Below are 21,198 nucleotides of genomic sequence, written 5' to 3'. Positions count from 1 at the left end.
TGCAAAGCTAAGTATGGGCTTTTAAAAGAGAGCAAATATACAAAAAAGAAGCATTGATTTACAAAAATTAAACAAGCCACAGCTGAAAAAGTCTTTTTAAATAATCATAATAAAACATTAAAGAGTACCTAAAAATTACTAGAAACAAGACCTAGCTGCCACAAGGCTCATCTGAAAAACTCTTCCGAAAAATGTCAAAATAGAATATTAAATTACTGGAAACAAGGCCTCTAAACTTAGTTTTGTTTTGTGTTTTATTTGGGAGTCATTGTTAACAATCTATAAACAGCGTGAGTACAAGAAGTACTCCATAGAAGTATCTTTGCCAAATTCTGGTCAAATTAACTAATACAGCATTTATAAATAATTTACCTTCTCAACAAGACATTCAGACTAAAGAAACACTACGTGTTTAAGCAGATAAGCAATTGGTACACAAATTACTCCCACACTGAGTGTCACTACACTTACAGCTAATTTTACAAAAACAATCCATACAAACTAAAGTTGTTTTAAAAATTAATACCAACATAACAGCCTTGGTTATCACACCAGTTCTACAATTATTAGCTGCTGGGCAGCAAGATGCAAGGAGAGCTTTGTCTAGCAATAGTCCAACAGTAATAAATGAAGAGGGGAGAGCCTCACTGGGCTGCATGTACCCCACACCCCAGCATAGCACTCAGTCATTGTTCTGTTCCAGCTGAATAAAATCTCAGGGAGACCAGAAACACTGAAATGTTATGAGTTTTGTAAAAATGCAGCTTATTATGTTCCATATTTCTAACTTGTCATACTTTCAGTTAAAACCAGTTACAGTGGACATGGTGAATATTTCAACAGATATAAAATGCATGTACTACCAAACTGGCATTATGAACGTAAGCCTAAAATCCCAAGAAAATAGTTAAAAGGCAAATAAAAATGAAGAAGTTCATATGTAAAGGTGCCCCATCCCTGTGGGGAGCCAGACAATCCCAGTCCCATCCTGCACACAAGCAGAAGTTTACATGACTACAGTTGTACTGAAATTAATTCTTTAATTTAAATTATTTTATCAAGTACTAACATTTTGAGTTTAATGTGTAAACAGGGCAAAATGTACTGAAAGGTTTACTAACACTGTGTTTTCAGATAGAAGTCACAACTTTGACTTACTCAAAATGACAGAGCAAAAGTATTGTATTAAGTAGACATTAAAAGTTAAAATATCTTAATATTTAAGATCTCTGAATCATACAAAGAAGTTCTAAAGAAAGTATTTTCTTTTTTTTTTCCTGCTGCAATTGTATAAGACTGACAGAATAGAGAAAGATAAGAGCTTTACCAATAAATAACATTTTGACCATAACTCTTGCTCAAAAGCATTGTATCCTATGGCTGTTAAATGGTCAAACATTAGGAATGTTTTATACAGCATTTTTGTTTGGTTATACTAGTTAGACTAAAGTAACAAGCTGATTTTTTCCAAAAAATAGGGCAAAAGGGCTAACTCTTTACTGGAATCCTTATTCTAGGATAATTACAGCATTACATAAAGAAAAAAGTCTGTGGTTAAACATAATTTATTATTGGTATGTATAGTTTTCTTTTCAAATAAAAGTTTCTTCATGACTGCTACAGACACTTTAATTTGTATTATTACATGCAGTCCATTACCACAGTCTTGTTAACGACGAAAATGGTATGACATTGACAATCTAGTTTATAAATGCTTATTTAAAATAATTTCAAATTGCTAATAACATTAGAATTGTGATACAGTAATTTTAATCTGAAATAGATGATGAAAAAATTTAGAAAGACGTATGAGGTAATGACACAAGTTACAAAATAAATACTTAAACAAAATTTGGCTAAAAATTTTGCTACTGATAGTCAAAACCAGGGACAAACAAGTTTGCTAATGCAGTCACTTAACCCATCTAGTCACCCAGTATCAAAACAGAAAGCACTGACTAACAGCTGATTAAGTACAACAGTGTTAAAAACAGACTTTTAAACAAACATTTGAAATAAGCAGAATAAGCAGGACTGATTACATTTGGGAAGGCTACATAACAGTAAAAAGTAGATAAACGGATTGTTTTACAAAAGACATACACCAGGAAAGATGCTGCTCCAGTCATGATGCAGGAATGAAGAATAACTCAGTGCATTTAAAAACAGAGTAAATTCATTAAAACAATAATAAAACTTCACTGTCACCATGAAGTTTTTCAGTTTTTCATTCTGCTGGTACAGAATGAGCTTAATGGAACTCAAATTAATGTTTGACAACTACTACCTAACAAGGTAATTTGGACACAAGAAACAAATGTTTACAAGTCATGTTAATTGTTATTTTAAATGTTTACATTTATCACTAAATAACTGACCACTTATAAGTGAGACACATCACTGGTGACATAAACCACCAGACTGAACAGTTTTAGCAAATTTAAGTTCTAGGATATTCTTTCACACAACAGTTATAAGTAAGCTTAGTGTAAGGCAAAACCAGTATTCTTTTCAGGTCAGGAATGTGTAGCATGAAAATTAGGGTTAGGAATATGTCAAGGAAACCATTGCACCACACAGACCCACAGCCTTAGCTTCTTTCTTTTGCAAGCACATCAAATACAAGCATGCATTTTGACATGATATACAGAATCGGCTACAGCATTCACTTCTGTCAAGTTATGAACTGCATGGTTCATATCCTATTAAAATCAGGTTAAATGAGAGTTCTGATTTAATAACCAGTTATGCAATTATTTGATAGACCACCCCAAATTTTTAAATATGATGTACTATTCAGACTCAAGGCTTATGAGGTCTCAGTGGTTAAAATCAGTTGCATAATAATGATCCTAGAAGGTGATCACAAACCCTCCTTCTTTATTCTTTCAATTAAAAATGAAAACGTTGTGAAAATAAAAATTTAATACACCAATTTAGGATTTAAAATAATTCAGAATAAGACCAACTGTGTGTGCAACAAACTACAAGGAAACAGTAACAAACTACAAATACTTGGAAAAATGCATTACTGGCATACATAGAAGTGAAAGCTCCTCCTCTCCCAATCCCTTTTCCTCCAAAAATACATACCTGCTGAATGTGTCTACTAACTCGTTTCTGAGGCTGGTAGATAAGCCATGTATACAGGACTGGGTCAACATTAATTGCTAATCCTTGTACACTGGACAAGAGAACAGCACCTGCACACCATAAAAAAGAGAAAAAAAATGTAAACTATTTGTTCAAGGATCTCCTTATATTCTTATATTTGCACACAAATCATCTTTAATACAGATTTAGTTTGGCTTGAACTGCATGTACAATAAATAATAATACTTACAGCACAAACTTCAATAACATATTCAAAGCGAGAAACTTATCAGCACTTCCAGTGCTGGGGACATGCACACATTAAAAAATGCAGCAACTTGCATTTTGATTTTGCTTATTACTACTTTTTGTCAAGAAAAATACTTGTTTTCACAAAATTGCTTGTGCAACTGGATACACACAGCACCCTTCCTCAAATTCGCAGCCAACATTAACACTCTGCAAAAAAGAGTCAATAAGACCCTCGACAGAAAGGGAAGAATATAATGCATGACTCCCCACAACCTCAGTTATAAAAACCCCATGGTCTAGGACAGTGAGTTCTTTCAATGAAGACAGACCAACTTTACACTAGCTCTGCTCAAAGCTCAGGACAAACATCTTTCATGTAAATATGGTCATGAATATTCTTTAGAGGATGAGTTAAGCAAAGTAAGGCAAACTTTTCAACTGACAGCACTGGCAGCCTCCGCACTGTGAGCTCTTAGGATTTTCCTAAGCTTTACAATATATCTTATTTTCTTTAAATCTCACTTTCCATGACCTAGGATTACAATACAGGGCTACTTTATTTATTAAAAGTAAACTTCTAGTTTACTTATGTTTGTGGAAAAAACCTTACATGGAATATGTTAAGGCTCAAAATAGGAAAAAAACTATGTCAGTACCCAGAAATGTTAGCATATACATCAAACCATGCACACTAAAGTCCATTTATGAATCACTATCTCCATTAAACCTGCAAATTCTTATATTAGACATTGGTGACGCTTTTTCTAATAGTACAGATAATTTATCTATAGCAGCAGAACATAATTACAGAGCTGTACAATTCAGAAGCAATTGGGTTAATGGAATACAAAGCTATCAACCGTATTTAAAAAGTGTAGCAAGTGGTAACAGGCAGTTATCCTTGCACATAAGCTTTGCAATTTTGCTACAAATTAATATATTAAATACTTAAATAAATAAAAAAGAAATTTGAAACAGAAATCCTGGTTACAGAAAGATCCCAGCACCAAATTCCAGAGAATTACAGTAGTTCTATAATACCAAGATTCATAGTTCCTAAAGCAATATATACTACATTTACTCTGTGGTATACAATGTAATTATGCAGCAATCTGAATTTAATAATAAATTCAAACACATTCAGAAAATTTGACACACAATTCAATGTACTTTCCAAAAACCAGTAAAAACATGTGCCTCAAAAGATACATCAGCAAAACTGTAAATGGGAAATTAATTTAAAAAATACAAGTTATGAATTTATTGTATATAACAAAATTTTAAAGCCAGCTGAATTACAAATGGCAGAAGACCCACCAACCTGGGGTGACACAAGCAAAGACTGATGAGCAAAATGGGAAAATGGCAGTGAAGAAGTACATGAAGATAAATCATCTGCCTAGCCCAGGCTTGGAGTTGGAACCACACACTGTGAGGAACTTCTATACACAGACTAGCCCATGTGAGCTGAAGGTTTTAAATGTCAGTAATAAACCTAAGAAATAAATCTGCAGTTAAAGGAAAAGCCGATGCCAAGCATAAAGAGTAACATGCAAGTAAGAGCAGTGAATGTGCCTTGTAGCAGGATGTGCAGGAAATGAGAAAGAGAAAGCAAAAGGTAACAGAGGATTGATAAAATACATGCTACAATCATTATCTTTTATAAGATTCTTATATGCCAACATAAAAGAATCCTGTATCTTTAAGAGACACTGCCTGTTGTCAGCAATACTTAATGCAAGGTTTAATATACATGTGATATGAAAAGTGGGAGACAGACCTCCCAATGAGTGCAGCATAAAGGCAGCCTACAGGCAAGGTCAACAGAAAATCTCACATTTCTAGCAGACTCCTGAAAATCAAAATATGGTGTTACTGTAGCATATCATTCTAGTAACTTAGCATAGTTCCTTGATTACTGAAAAAAAAAAAAATAGCTACAATCGATACAATTAATCAACCTTTGAACTGAAGCTTTCCTTTCCCTTCAATGAAGTCAACATTTAGCACAATCTGATAAAATTCTACAGTAAGGCAGCACAAATAGCAAACATTTTTTCAGTTGTCTTTTGATAGCTTGTTCCTGGGATATTCAAAAAATAAAACAAGCAAACAACAAACCCTGGTAGAAGTACTCAGATAAGCAGTTACATTATTTGCCTTTCAATTTGACTGGCAGGTAACTTCGGCGTCCTACTAAGCCACTTCTGTCACAATAAATTACTGAAATTTACTGCTGTGTTTGCTACTCAGCCAATACATTTAAGGGCAGTTTAATAACCTATGTGAAGTTGTTTTCTGTGTAACAGCTTTCTTCAAAATCAATATCTAGCAAAAAAGTTTCTCAGATTTGCCTACCGTTTTCATGTCAAGAAATAAGAATCCTCCCCAGTTTTTAAGGAAATTCTCACTGATTTGAAGATCAAGCCTGATGCTGGCAGCAGACTCCTCACATGCCTAAAAAAAAAACTAATTGCTATTCTGTCTCCATCAAAATGAAATGCTCTACTTCCCTGGATTTCATTAAGATTGTGGAGAACTTTCTTTTCTTTCCCTCCCCTTTTCTCTTTTAATTAAATTTGCATTTCAGAAAAAAAGCAGACCTTAGTCCCATAGCATACTAGGGTTTCCTTTCCAGATCTCAGTTCTGGCCAGAGTTATCTATTACATCTATCTACTAACAGATTTGAAAAATAAGTATTGCACCCAACACCGTGTAATATTTAATGTCTGAGAATTTCCCGAGTCATGGTGTCATTTGCCATGCTCAGTTTGGGCAAATAATTTCCTTCCTTCACAAATTCCCACTCTCTCCTGAAGGAATAGAAGACGGGGAGGCTGCAGTCAGGCACAGGAGGATGACGAATGGGAGGCAGCAAAGCACAGCGATGCTTGGCACTCCCATCCCATGGATGAGCTTCCTGTCAAGACTCCTTGGATGATGAGATCTGCAACAACAGCACTTTTCTTCCCAAGGGACGGGGGCCTGCAGAAGATAACTGGGGTGTTCTGCTTGGGTTGGCCCTGCTGCCACCTCCTCCCACTTGGAGTGCTGAGCAGAGGCTGTGGAGAAGCAAGGAGGAGAGGGGTCACTAGCCTGGGGCTCCCTCCATAGGGACTCGGGGAAAAAAGTGAAGGGAAAAGGGAATGTGTTACACTTCTGGTGAGGTGGAAGAGGACACCCACCCTGGGGACACAGCTGCAAAGAACAGAGGCCAGAGGGAAAGGTGGGATGGAAATACAGCAGAGTCCAGCAGTAGAGCTGTGGAGCTGAGGAATCACAAACATCATCACAAAAGAATAGGAAAGGGCCTCAAGTACCAAAGAGACACAAGAAAATTATGAAGGAAGCAGGACAGTGAAAGAGGAATGTGGAAGTGAAAGAGCACTTGGGGAAGGAGAAGGGAAATGGCAACCCTTGGCAAAAAACACTTTCTGGAGATGAACAAACCTTGTGAATGAGTAAACTGCATTACTATTCCTCCCAACAATCTGGAGGAAAAAAGTACTAGAAGAAAACACAACAAATAAGCTTGCAATTTATGCACCTGAAAATGAATTTTTGCAACAGTAAAGGACCAGCCTAGCAAAGTTTTTTTCAAGATTCTGCTCTGTGTATGCAGTGTTCAAACGCAACTTAATGTTTTTCCAGTAAAAAGAACTCAAATATGAACAAATGGAATGGCTTACAATAAAACCTAATTCTGACAAGCTTTGTATATTTTCAGGAACTAACTTTAAAAATACTACACCATCTTGCTACATAAACTGCTTCATGCATTATTTTAGCACTGAGCACTCATGACTCCTAGATGTCTCAGGACACACGAATGATACGTAGATGCTTACAGGTTGAGTTAGCATCATTAATTTAGTATCCAATTATTTTAAATGATACCTAAGAGAAGAAATATATTTTTAAACTATTTTTTTCTTAGTGTTTTGAAGGGCATTTTCACTAAGGCATACTACAAAAATTCAGATCTGCATATTACACCCAAGTGAAGAGTTCTATATAATAAAAGTATATAAAAGTATGTTTCTGCTGACTGACTCGAAGCAGATGCACTGTAAATCCCTAAGTGTGGAAATATCTAAGTCTGTTTAATTTTAGCCTGGGAGTCAACTAAGGGAAAAAGAAACCTCTTTACTACTCTGCTTACTGCAAGTATGGCTTGCTTACCCACATTCAAACAGGCTTTACCAATTAGTTATCCAGCCATTTTCAGTAACATCCCAAAATGAAGAATGAGAGCTGAAGAGTAAGAAATTGCAGTTACACCGCATAAAAATTAATCATACAACTTTGGTCTACTTTGGAATATCAAAGACAAAGCCAATATGACTGTCTTGCAAAAGAAGCAGCTGATCTAAGAGACACCGTCCTGCATTTCATCCTGAACTGCTAAGTCAGAGAAGGGAAACAGATTCTTCAAGCCACATCAAAGTTCATGTGACTGTGAAAATTATTTTTGTATTATAGCTGCTACAGTAAGTTAATAAATTCTAACTACTGAAGTATATGTCTGCATGTTCCTCTATTCAAGGTTGACTTGAATGCCTACAGATGAAAACATTGCATCCCAATTTTATCTCAGAAAAAACCTCCAAATCTACTGTACTTGAATAGAGTTTTACATTCATCAAGTGCTTAAAATAACTCTGAGATCAATTAGTTTAGTTACTTAGACCAATATTAGAATATTTCACTTAAACAGAAGTAGTGGGGTAATACTTTCCCATTAAGGCACTTTGGTCTGAATATTAAACACAGTTCCCACATACAAGTTATTCTTTGCCCTAGAATACATACCCCACAAAATTTTAATGCCGTTCTTTTTTTTTTTTGGTAATTAAAAAAAGCTTTTGATATTCAGAAGCATTGACTTAGAACATACTTATATTGCTCTCATGACCTTCTAATTTCTACTGAAGTTTATAGCAGAAAACCATTAAAAAATAAGGGGGGGGGGGGGGGTCAACATCATTATTTTTATTTCAAAAATTGAGAAAGTGAGGCAGAGAACTGCAGTTATTAAATCACACAGCAGGATCCATAGATAGAAGTCAGATGTTAAAGTTATATGCCACAACTAAGTGGCCTATATATTAGCCTACTGTAGCTAATAGAAAAAAATTAATGTACAACTCCATCCTGTGTTAATCATAACTAAATCAGCCAGACCTAATTTGAATTGAATGTTTTGATAAGACATCATCATCTTTTTAAAGGAAAAAAAAACCCCTGTCTTTATCAATATATGTACCCAAATGCTCAAAAACGCTGAATTACAGAATTATGACATAGAAGTATTCACAAAGATGTAACATAATGAGGCAAAACAAAACTGCTGGATACACCATTGAACACAAAGTGCTGTATGTAAGGCACCATTTTTCAATGTACAGGAAGTCACATTTCTGCAAATCAATCTGCAGCAAGCCATATCAAATCACGGTATGGACAACAACCTTCAGTTATTTCATATCATCTCTGATGTTAACAATGGAACTTAGTCCATTTAGCATTTTATCTTTCTTACTGATGAAAAGCTGCGACCTGCTGAGTTGGAAGTTTCCACAAAAATGCTAGAATATTAATGTTTAACTTGTGTGCTAAGTATTTTTGAAACAAAAAAATAAATTATCGTGAAAGGCTACATTTTTCCCAATATCATTTGATCAAAACTTTTATTTCCTTTAGAGAATATGGTGATGTGGATTCAGGGAAACAGTTTAACAGGCAGCAAAGACCAAGAAAAAAAAGAAAATGTGTAAGCAGTGCTAGTATATAGAAATGTCAGCTTTATTTAAATGATTACTGAATCCCCTCTATGAAAACGTAATGGCAATATTCTTATGCTGAGCTGCATAGCACCTCTTCCTTAATTCTAGGTTTTTATTGCAAGAATATATGACTCAAGTATCATCTCCTCCTGTTCACTTTTAGGTTGTCTACATATTTAACCATCATACTTACTATTCTGTAAATAAAAGGGAAATGAGGAACTCTAAATTCAACTGACAGAAAGAACTAAACAGACAGAAAGGAAGGACACACTATAAGGACTTCAAAACCATATTGTCAGTGAGTAAAGAAAATCTGAATGCTTTTGAAAACATGAAGTGTTTAGAATTTGTTTTATTCATAAAAGAATATGGGGAAATTCAACATTTGAGACACCCAGAAAGCTGTGTTTCCAGTCAGACATGGCAGGGTAGCCCAAACTGACTCCAAGCAGAGGCTGATAATGGATACATTGCTACAAAAGCAGGTATTCAGAAACTCGGGAACACAAACGAGCAGTTTACAAAGGTTTCTACCAAAATCTGGTTCCTTTGTCTTTTCCTCCTGAAGTTCCACTACAAAACTATCTAATAGTCATTATTATAAATCTGATCATCAATATGACTCTCAGTCCTTAGACTGATCATTGCTACCCAGGCTTTCAAAATGCTAAGAAAGGCTTGAGAATTTTAGCTTGTTTAGCTCTCTGAAAAATGAATTCAGATACATGTTGCAATGTCAAGGCTGTTTCTTTCCATTTTCTGTATGGAACCAGTACCCTTTACAGTTACTCTTATGGATCAAGAGGAGACTACATTCTATTAAAATAAGAAGTGTTTAGAGCTCTGAAGAAACTATGACTCAATTTCCCAGTTTTTTATTTCCTCTATCTGAGACCTCCTCAGTCCCATTTGAAAGGCTGTTGTGGCTATTTTTTCGTGTTACAAAGATTTTCAGTGTCACTTGTAAAACACAGTAATTCCAAGGAATAGATGAACTGTGGAAAATAGACACTCTCAAGCAGAGTAGAAACAAAATTTTCTTATGGATAGGTTTTATTTATCAAAAAATTTTGCTAATTCCTTTATTTAATGGATTGAAATTAGAAATCAGAGGAGTCAGGCAACAAATCCTTACTTCCATTTAATCTCTAGTCTTACTTTGGATCATATTCTACTCTGAAAAAAAAAAACGTGGAAAATTTTGTGATAAAGTAAGAAATACTAAGTCTCAAACCTGCTGTTCTCCTAGAGAATCAACAAATGCAAAGCAGATTCAGTTATGCAGTTTACCAGAATTCCCTACACAAACTCTACAAGTTATTTAATCACACATTTTTAAAGAAACAAGGCTACCTAGAAGGGGTAAGAAAGAAAATTAAATAGATCACAGAATATGCTGACCCGGAGGGACCCTCAAAGAGCCTCAAATCCAACTCCTGACCTGGCACAGGACACCCCAAGAACCACATCATGTGCATGAGAATGTTATCCAGTCACTTTTTGAACTCTGGCAGGCTTGGTGCTGTGACTGTTCCCAAGCCTGTTCCATGCCCATATACTCCTGATATCCAAGCTAAACCTCCCCTGCCTCGGCTTCATGTTATTTCTTCAAGTCCTGTCACTGGTCTGAGATAGGGTAAATTATTAAGGAGAAAAGAAACAGATTTAGGCAAACATGGTAATTTTCACTATGCAAGAAGGCAGAGTCCTGCAGTGACCTGAGCTGCCCAAGCCATTACAGGACATCAATGTCATGACCAGTTCTGCTGAGTTATCCAGAGTAACCACAGACAGTGCTGACCTGGGAACTCCCAGATATCCCACCTGATTCAATACAGATAAATACACTTCTCCTACTGGTATTGTTGCCTCATATTTTAACTTCACATGTAAATGATAACTGACTCTTTGCCTAAGAAAACAACATTTCTGTTTATTCTAGAAAATCATTAGATCAATGTTCAGTAGGAAGGAGCAAGCAATAAAACAGAAAATATCAACTATGCCACTGCCACTGCATAAATGCATTGTGTACACAGATACTCAGAACAATGCATCCAGCTCCCATCAGCCAAAAGGGTCAGTTTTAAGCATTCAAACCTGAAAACTTCTGTTTCACAATATAATTAATTCAGTATATCCTCCCTGATTCACTCTGTGCTCCATGCCAAATGCATTATACATTCTCCAAATCACAGAGCAGAAAGCACAGAAATAAAAAAGTATGCACATGTACTTAAACGATTTTCTTTTCATCTTTTCTAAATTATTGCCTATTTTTTCTAGTCAACTCCAAATCAAACGGGTTTAAAACCTCCAGGTCTAAACCACCTGGATGTGGACCTCAGAGCCAAGCTGCAATGTCAGAACCTCTTTGAAAGGCAATGTTACTTGTAGATTTTTATCACTGCATTATTCTAGGTAAATGTGAATGTAATTCTGTAAGTACTGCCAGAAGCTGCACTTTACAGGCTGTTTACACAGACTTTACTGATGAAGACACCAGAGTCTCCACATATGCAACAAACAACCTGTAATCACTGTAGACAATTCTGCAGAACAGTTGATTTAAAAACCCTCCAATGTCCATGCAAACTTCTGCACAGAGTTTCAGCTGAAGGCCAAAAGGCCATGGAGAGGCAAGCCACTGAGAAAACACGTGCTAGTGGAAAAAGACCTTTTGCAAGTCAGGGGAATAATATTTTGACAGAGCAGAAGTCTCAAAGCTATCTTAAGTAGGCTGGGTTTGAAAGAATTAGTCATTCAGAACAATTCTATATATTTAGACCATATGTATGTATAACAGGCAAAAAGAACTGAGGTATGCTCCAAGGCTCTGAAATCATGGGAAATAGATATTTGCTGAAATACTTGATATCACCCATGAGCCAACAGGAAAGAGAGGACCACAAACCATCACCTCTACTAATGCAGAGAATAATATCAGTCAAGATCCACATGCATTACTCCTAAGCAAGCTGTGAGAATGCCTAATAATCTTTCTTAAGTTTTCTACTATGAAAAACAGCATAGAAAAGCTTACTAAATTTATGAATTATTATTTCTATGACCTTTAGGCAGGAAACTGTGCACCAAAATATATGCTACCACACTGGTAATAAAATTGCATCCTCCCTCTCTCTATGATTGGTAGAGTGCTACCACACTTTTTCTTCTACTCTGACACAACATTTTAAGAGGATTGGGTGCTAATGATCTAATTAAAATGAGTAATGTCTCAATATATCTCCTTCTAAGTGATTTTCAATAGAACATTCAGTTATATTTTTAAAATATGGATTTTAAACTAAAACTAGCAAAATCTCTGAAAACTGCCAAGAAGTTTCTTAGTACAGTTCAGCTTCTGTATTTATAAACACCTCACTATCATCTGCCAAAACTGTATTTTGCAATTTCCTACTGCATTATGCTTTTGAGAACTGCAACAGGATTCTTCCCCTATGGCAACAGGGCACCAAGGGAGCTATTTTCATTCCTTCTTTAACACTTGAACATTTGTAGTGTTGTGACTATGGATACCAACTGGTCTTGCACTTTAAGTTATAAAGCTGAAATCCTTTCAGCAGTAGATGCCTCATGTAGCTCCTTTTAAAAGTAATTTGAATAATATACAGCTCTGGTTTCTGTTTTCTTTTTTCTTAAACATTACAGCTTCTCAGAGGCAACAGAAAACACATAGATGATTTCATATAAATTCTGAGGCGCTCAATTAGAACAATGCATCCACAGGCAGAGAGGCTGAGGAAAATGAAAGTAACTTAGAAAGGCATGCAAGATTTACACTAGAAATTCCAGAAAAGGTTATAAATTTCTGTAGTAGTAATGGAAGTAAAGGAAGAACAAAAAACTCTATGTATCTTCTAAATAGGAAGTCCTAATTAATTCATGTATTCCTTTCTATTGCTTAAGACTTCATACTAGTGATTCAAGGCTGAAATAAATAGCATATAAATGCCAAACAATGAGCCTGAATAAAAATAGCCACAGTGTGTTATACTGCTGAAGCCATGACACTGCAAGGTAGGTAAAGTTACACAGGCAGTTCAGCCATTAACTTCTTTTTTTTCCCTTTCTTTTTTTAATATGTGCACTTCAACAGAAACTTGATACACGGGGCTCAAGTTGAAAGCAAATGTCTGCTTTAAAACTAACAACAACTTTGAGAAATATGAAATTTGTGATACTTGGTGGGAAAGATATGCAAGTCTTAGGTACTATGAACATAAAATGGGCAAATTTTCTAAAGGACAGTCACTCCTGGTCCTTTTTGCAGTTGCCATCTGCATTAGGCAATGCTTTCAAAAGTATTTGTGAATTAGAGTAGACACATATTAAAAAGCTGTTTCGTCAAATGTGCACTCAGTTTGCATGAATAAGACCATTTACATTTTAGAGGTACTAACTAGTCACTAATAACACATTAACTTAATTCCAAATTTGAATGAAATGCCACAAGTCCATAGATTATTTGAGATTTACAGTACCACTTTGATAGACTTAAACCTGTCATGTAAAACCAAAAAGCCTTAATGAACTTATGAAACCTATACATAATAAAGGAGAGAGGACAGGTGAGCGTCCCCACATATGCTGAAATGGTTGTACGAAGACAAACAGGCAGGAACTAACATTTCAAATGTGTAAATAATTATATTCACACCTACAACAGGGAAGCCATCTTTAGAAAGTCTTGGGAATGTGTTGTAGTTTCAAGAGATTTCAGAAAGATTTCAAGGTAACTACATGACATACTGAAGGCTCTTTTCAAGATATACAGGGTACTACTAACTGAAAAATGCCCACACAGCATAAATACCAAGAAAAAATTGCCATGTTACTGCTATTGTGAAATTCTCTAAATTCTGACTGAATTTACCTATGAGCATATTCAACGCACAGAGCACAATCTGGATTCCTCATTTGCATATTTTCTGTTAATTCTCTAATGTTCATCTGGGATGCTAGTAAACTCATCAGAATAAATAGCTTTCCTTTGTATAATCTTCTGGTAAATAAACAAAATCTAAAAATAGACAATTATTTATTAATCCCAGGTTCAGTCATGTTTACATTAAATACAGAATCATGCCTTTACTGGTATCAGTTTTATCCCCTTCTAGAATAACATCATATTTACTGACTACAATGAAGAATTTATATCAGAAATTCTCTAACTATTTGGTAATTTCCTAAGATAGTATTTATGTTACTAGAAATGTACAGTAATTCAGACTTTATAGACAATGGTGATGGTCACTGTGAATGCTGCAGATACAGATTAAAGAAGAATCTTAGTTGGGCAGAGGAAAGCTCACCACAGCTCTTTTACAGCAATTAAGCAATTCATGTTAAAACGTAAAAAAACCAAGGAATCAACAAAAGTAATACTTGGAGGAGGCTATTGATCATCCTGCCTTTATGACTGAGGGCTTTTGGAGTATTTTAAAGTATTTTTAAAAATTGAAATAATCTTTCAATTAATTAAGGTTTCTATGTAAATGTAGCAAGAATTCTGAATTATTTACGTAATTTTCTCAGTAATAAAATGAATGTCACAATGATCACCAACAGACAAATAATAAACATGTCTTTACAGTTCATACAAAGGGAAAAAAAAATGAAGGAATTAAGTTAAAGGTGATGTTTAAATCTTCGCAGCTCAGTACAGTAGAAATTCCATGAAGTACCATTAAAAAAAAAAAATCAATGAAAGACAACGTTCAGAATATCCTAAGAGATATCCAGATTACCAAACGAGTGTATTATAATTTTTTTTTTTCTTTTCAAACAATGCTGTGAGCCTCCAACACAGCCGGCAGAAAAAGTAACTTTGTTTTTTCACATCAGAAATTAATGCACAAAACTGCAAACAAAGCCAGAGTATGTGCAGTTCATTTCTACTAGTAGTGAACAGGGAGATGGTTATTTAACATGGACTATTTTTACAAAATCATCATTTAGTTGACATAGAAGCTATTCTTCTCAATACCATTATGTTTGTGAATTGAAACATACAATTAAAGTCAGCTGTTAAAATAAGTGTTTATAAATATTCAGAAGTGCTAAATATGATGCAGCCAAAAAACTGAAACACCTAGTGGAATACCTCAGTTCCTTTAAGCTGAAATACACATGGTGTTGAGATGATGAATGGTATATTCCCACTCATGTGGATCTAAGAGAGGCTAACTAATATTTCTGAATGATAGAAAATCTGCATTAACAACATTTAATATATATTAAAGCATTCACTGTCTTATGTAAACACACCTATTTTCAAATCCATTTTTTAACCTCTTCCACCACTGCTAAGCTTCTTTAAAAAAACTGAAGCTAATTTTTAATTGATTACATACATTTTGATTAATAAATCCACATAAGCCAGTGTTTTAAATCCATGCTTAACTAGATGGAGAATAGGAATTTTACTTTCACTTTGGGGCTTATGTGAATGGTTCTCTTCACTTAAAATACCAACAACACTGTCTAGATGGTTACTAATTTTTAAAATTATTACTGTGTTTAAAAATTACAAACTTCTCAATATGGGCACTGGAAACTCACAGACAAGGAAAACTACAAAACTGCAACTCTTAACTAGTAGAAGTGTAGAAAGCTGCTGTCATACATTTAGGTCACAGTGGGAGTTTTCAAATAAGTTGTCTTGAAAAACTGATTTTTAAGTGAAACCAGCTTTCACATTTTTACAGTGTCTTCTTCAAGAGATGTTACAAATAAACAGAAACATGTAACCTTTTGGATAATTTTGGCAGTAAACTGAACACTGCAACTTTATGATTTTGCAAACCTCACTTAAGATTTTCAGCAAAAGAAGTGTTAAGTAAACTGTATAAAACATCTGCACAGGCATTATAAGAACACTGAGTTTATTTACAAAGCAAATATTACAGCAGATGGCTGACATTATATCATGCTGTCTTCAGAATACTAATTTTCTAAGCAGATCTTTTGGGGATGTGCTCCAAAAGAGTGGTATGTGCTCTTGCGTCATATTTTACAGATCAGCAAAAAACATACCTGTAAAAACTATTTAAATCAAGTTTTCCTGCATTTTTAAGTGCATGAGTCATACTATTAAAACTAATAAAAAATAAATTCAATCAGGTAAAAATAGTAAGAAAATAAGTGAAGAGAGTTCTAAGTAATGAAACATTAAAAGGAATACTTACAGCCATGCTTTAGATACGCCCTGCAATTTTAAATTTTCTGCCTGACACCACATGTTGGGGCCCTATGGGGTCCCTACCATGTAACCATAGCACTGTCTAAACAAATCATTTCCTAATCCCAGTATGTCAGAGCTGTATCTCTGTGCTGGGGCTGGAGAGGTGCCAGTTCTAAAACCTGAGGTGAACATAACAGTGAGCAAACTATGGTGTTTCTGTACCTGGAAGAGAAAAGAAAGCTAGAGGACTTTGCCTCGTCTATTCTAGTTATTAAGGGAAATAATTCTGACCAGCTGCTTCTTCCCCAGCTCATTAACCTCATAGTCCTTTATTATGATCATAACACTGCATGTAAAAAAGCAGAATTCTGGAATAAAATACAGATGTTTCTAAAGTCCTGTGCCTGTTTACAGTTTTATATTTTGTGATATTAAGTGGATACTTGGCATTTGGGTTAGGATTTTGAGTGCGGGAGAACTGTGAAGACATTTAGAGGCTGATTAAAGTGACTGAAGTATATGCCTTTCAAGCATGCAGTTGTCATTCAAACAAAACTCTTAGTACATGCACTAAGTAATTTTAAAGCTTCATTAAGTCATGGGTTTAGGGGAATACCAGTTGATAAACACTGCTAACAAAAACAGCAATACCATACCTGCTGTGTTTCAGTTGCTTCTTCCTCCTTACCACATCATGAATTTAACGTAGAATAAACTTTATCTGCTTTAGTACTACTGCTGCGTAGCTGCTTTCTCCTTTTATGTAAATTTATACCAAATCCAAAGGCTATTAAAAACACACAAATTTTCAGTGGATATTAGTCCATGCTCAGCAATCCCCAGAATGACAAGCTACATGCTAAACAGTATCCGACTGAAGAACGTGACAAGATAGCTCAGAATAACTCTGTTTACTTAGCTCTTTCCACTCCAAGAGAAAAACAGATGAAGAGTGAATACGACAACCTTGTAAGTTTTTTATTTCATGTTCTTATTTTACAGATATATGTAAAGAAAAGGATTTTCACCTTTTCTTATGATCCAGAGAATTTGTCAAAAAATAATTATGTGCCCTTGATAGCTAGGAATATTCAAGTTGTTTTTACACACTAACTTGAGTACCTCCTTAATTTATGGAAAATAACTTCTATTCATATCAGTCCACTTGTATTTGCAGTATGCCTTTAGGCAGACTCACAACAGCACATTGCTATTGGAAGCGCATTATTTAACAGGATTTGCTCTAAATTCTTGTGCTGTCTGCTGGAATGCTCCTGTCTGGATTGCCATGAAATAAGCAAAGTACACTCACTGAGTAAGCAAGCACCTTATCATGGTGCTTGGTGGTCAGTTACATTAGTGTCTGCATCTGTCAAACCTCAGAAGACCTGACAGCATCCTCAGTTATTTCATTAAAAGCACCTGTTCCGAACACCTTCCCATATTCTAACACAGATGTTTTTATGCCAAATTCTACATTAACCCTTTTCACACAACCATACAATACAGAACATCTTCCTGCACAGCACCACATCTTTATCACAAGATGAATTGTGATTTTAACAATTTGTAGTGCTTTTACAAACTTACAAGAAAGATTATTTAACAGTCTAAAGAATTTGTATTTTTGAATAGTCTAGTTCTTTTCACGTGTCAATATGTTCAGCTACAGAAGGGCAGGATAACAGATTACAGTGGATGCTTATGATCAGAATGGGCTAAGTCTGAATTTTATTAAAACTCCTAGACACTAAGAAAAAAATGTTCCATATCTGAAATAATTCTAAAAATTACAAAAGATAAATACTATGATAGTTGTAATTCAATCACAAAAGCACAGAATGAAAGAAAACACAAAAGCAATATTTAAATGTGAATGAAACGGAGTTGTGAGAAAGCAAATTATCCAATTTCAAAAGCTGACAACTTAAAGTAAACGTGGATGGCAAGATGTTATAACCTGACTTACACTGTGACTTTTCTGTATCTGTCCTAGATGTGCATTTATAAGTTACAATCAAATCAAATATTCATAAGCTACAATCAAGTCAAATATTTTTAAACATAAAAAGATAGTGTATGAAAAATGTAAGTCTCCTGCCTCAGAAGTATGGTAGCAAGATAATGCACCACTTAAAAATAATCTGTTTTAAACATTTATTTTTCGTCAGACCTCAATGTAATGAATAATACTCGTGTTTAAAAATCAAGGTAAAAAAAGGGTCTCAAACATGAAAGATGAGCATTTTTAACATCAAAAATTATGCTGTATAGTTCTTTATTAGATACGATTTTTTCACTTAAGCAGAATAAAGAAAATTAATGAACAGATAATCTGTGGATCTAATCTGACTTTTTGAAGCTTATACTCTCCAGCTGTAGTACGTAGTGAAGTGTTTACAGGCACTGAAAAAAAATATTTTAAAGCTGATGTTTTGAACAACAGGTATTTTATGTGCAGCACATTTTGTACAATAAAATACTGTGATTGTTATAATAACACTATGGGAATAATCCATACCCTACTGACAAATAAATAACCATTTACTAATAAAAATTCACCAATTAATTCAGTCTTGTATTATCCTATAGAAGAACAATAGTGTCTTCCCAATAACACAAAACCATTTAGCATTGATTCCTCTTACATATTCTACAGACAGTTTTTAATGTATTGCTGTAATATCCAGAAATGTTGAGGTACAGACCTCTTTGATTCTTTGTCTTTTATAACTGAAGAGATAACTCTATTTAAAACACTCCTCCAAAATTATATATATATATGCCCATTCTGACAGGATATGCAGAGCCTTAGCAAAGACTCTTGTCACAAGAGATCATCAGACTCAGGAAAGGGATGACAATCCCCCATGGATGTCACCTGAAGAACCAACACACACAGCTCCCAGCACCTTCCAGCAAAACAAGCCCATCCTCCTGGATTGGTCTGGCTATGCCCCCAACTCCCAAGCCCCCAGTTCCACCAGGGAATGCTGACACAGGCTAATTGTGCAGGATCTTTCCCTCTCGAGTACCAGCAGCTGTCTCATGCTGACACACACATAACTGATACAGTGCCTGCAAAGTGCCTGTGGCACATTACCCCAAATCAGCCCTACCTCCAGAGAGCTGTTTGAAGGGAAGAAACTTCATGGTACTCAAGCTTCAGTAGAGCAGAGTCAAATAATACAGTTCAAATGTAATGTACATCAGTATTACATCAAAGTTTATTTTCCTGTCACTACTGCCACATGCAGAAGCAGCCTACAGTTCTGAATGTCTTTAAAGTATTTTCCATTACTGTAAAATGTTTGTAAATGTTCTCCAAGCTGAAGACTCAAACAGATGGTGCTTTTTAAAGAACTTCTGCCTCATTATTTTGTCATTACAAAGTGAGCATATAGTGTAAACTGATAAATTAGATTTTAAATACTGAGAGAAAGCATAGTCTCCCTTTACAAATATATTATTTTTTGTAAGCATCGAAGTTTTCAAATTATCCAATGGAAGCATCAAGTTGACACAAAGAATCCCATGATTAGTGGTTAATCATGTGGGATTAATGTTGATACTGTGGATCCTAAGTGACAGCCCATGAATTGTACTCTAGGTGCCTGAAGAAGGAATGCATGAGACATGTTGCCATGGTAAAATGGAAGGGAGAGGAGGATGAAACAAAATTACACCAAAATTCAGTAGATGCATCTTCTATAATTTCCTTTCTAATTCTTTTATTGGGCCAAGAAGGAAAAAAGGTATTATCAGAGAATAGGCTATGAAAAAATATAGCTTCCTCCATAACCATCAACTCTGCAGGGCACAGACAGACACTAAAGAGACCCAGCAGTGCCCTCTGGTGATTCAGGACAAATTTAGCGATGCTACATGGGCAGAACAATGGACCCTATGGTGCCCTGCCAAAGTTCCAGATAAAGGAGGAGGACTCTGTCTCCTCTGCTGAGGAACTACAAAGGATCACATTCAATCTGTATGTAATTTGTGCTGCGCCACAAAATTTCTGCTATAATATTTACTGTGTTGGAGTGAATGAAAACTTTATCTGTATTTGGGGATGAAAAGCACCAATACACATCATTTCTTGCTGCAAGTTGTCAGTCCTGTGGTGACACTAAACAAGACAGTGGTAAACACAGCAGCTTTAGAGGACAAGACAACAGAATGGGCATGAGTTTTCTTGCTTGGGGGCCTTTTTTTTCCTTTTAAAATTTTGTAAGAGATTCTCCACAAGAATGTGGTAGAGTAGTAAGACTGAAATGAACTAAATGGAGCAGCCTGGCACTATCTTTCAGTCCTATGATAAGTTTGGGAGAATCAACGGAAGATTAGAGCATGACAAACTCTGGCAACACTGCTGGTCATAGTGGAAATCAAGTATTCAAAACCCACCCAAAATATTTAACTGTATGGCAACATCTCCAGGTTGGATTCCCCAAAGCTCAAAAATATGTCCTTATGGCATAACTCATTTATGTTCTTTATACACTGATAAAATCACTTATGTTTCATATTTTTTTTTAATTCTAACCAAAGTTACTCTGGGTTTTAGTCTTCCTTCCATCCATTCTGTTATCCAATAGCTTTCTTCCGTGTCTCATGTTCTTTTGCAAGTCCATATTACTTCCAACGCACCAAGTACCTTTATTCTGTCATCTTTTTTTTTCTTCAAATGTAGCCAGCCCCTCAAGGATATGTAATATTTTCACTGTTGACCCATCAACACACCCCACACTTTTACAGACATGTTGTCCTAAACTTACCCTTTTGGTTTTGTTTCTTGACTAGGCTGAGTTCTCTGAACCTGTAATACAATTTCTTTTTGTAGGTACCATTTACTT

At 35.2% G+C, this 21,198-nt stretch overlaps 1 protein-coding gene across 1 annotated transcript in view; it reads right to left on the bottom strand.

Moving 5' to 3' along the window:
- The window catches only part of VPS13B (vacuolar protein sorting 13 homolog B), a 429,974-nt gene that overhangs the window by 230,370 nt on the left and 178,406 nt on the right, over nucleotides 1–21,198 (bottom strand). Inside the window, exon 20 of the mRNA XM_062490506.1 lies at nucleotides 3,094–3,203. Coding sequence (XP_062346490.1) covers nucleotides 3,094–3,203 — 110 coding nt within the window. The remainder of the gene's footprint in view (nucleotides 1–3,093; nucleotides 3,204–21,198) is intronic.

This window comes from Cinclus cinclus, chromosome 1, assembly GCF_963662255.1.
Source record: "Cinclus cinclus chromosome 1, bCinCin1.1, whole genome shotgun sequence".
NCBI lineage: Eukaryota > Metazoa > Chordata > Aves > Passeriformes > Cinclidae > Cinclus > Cinclus cinclus.
Note: the sequence above shows the minus strand (reverse complement) of the source record. Positions and strands in the feature narration are given on the sequence as shown.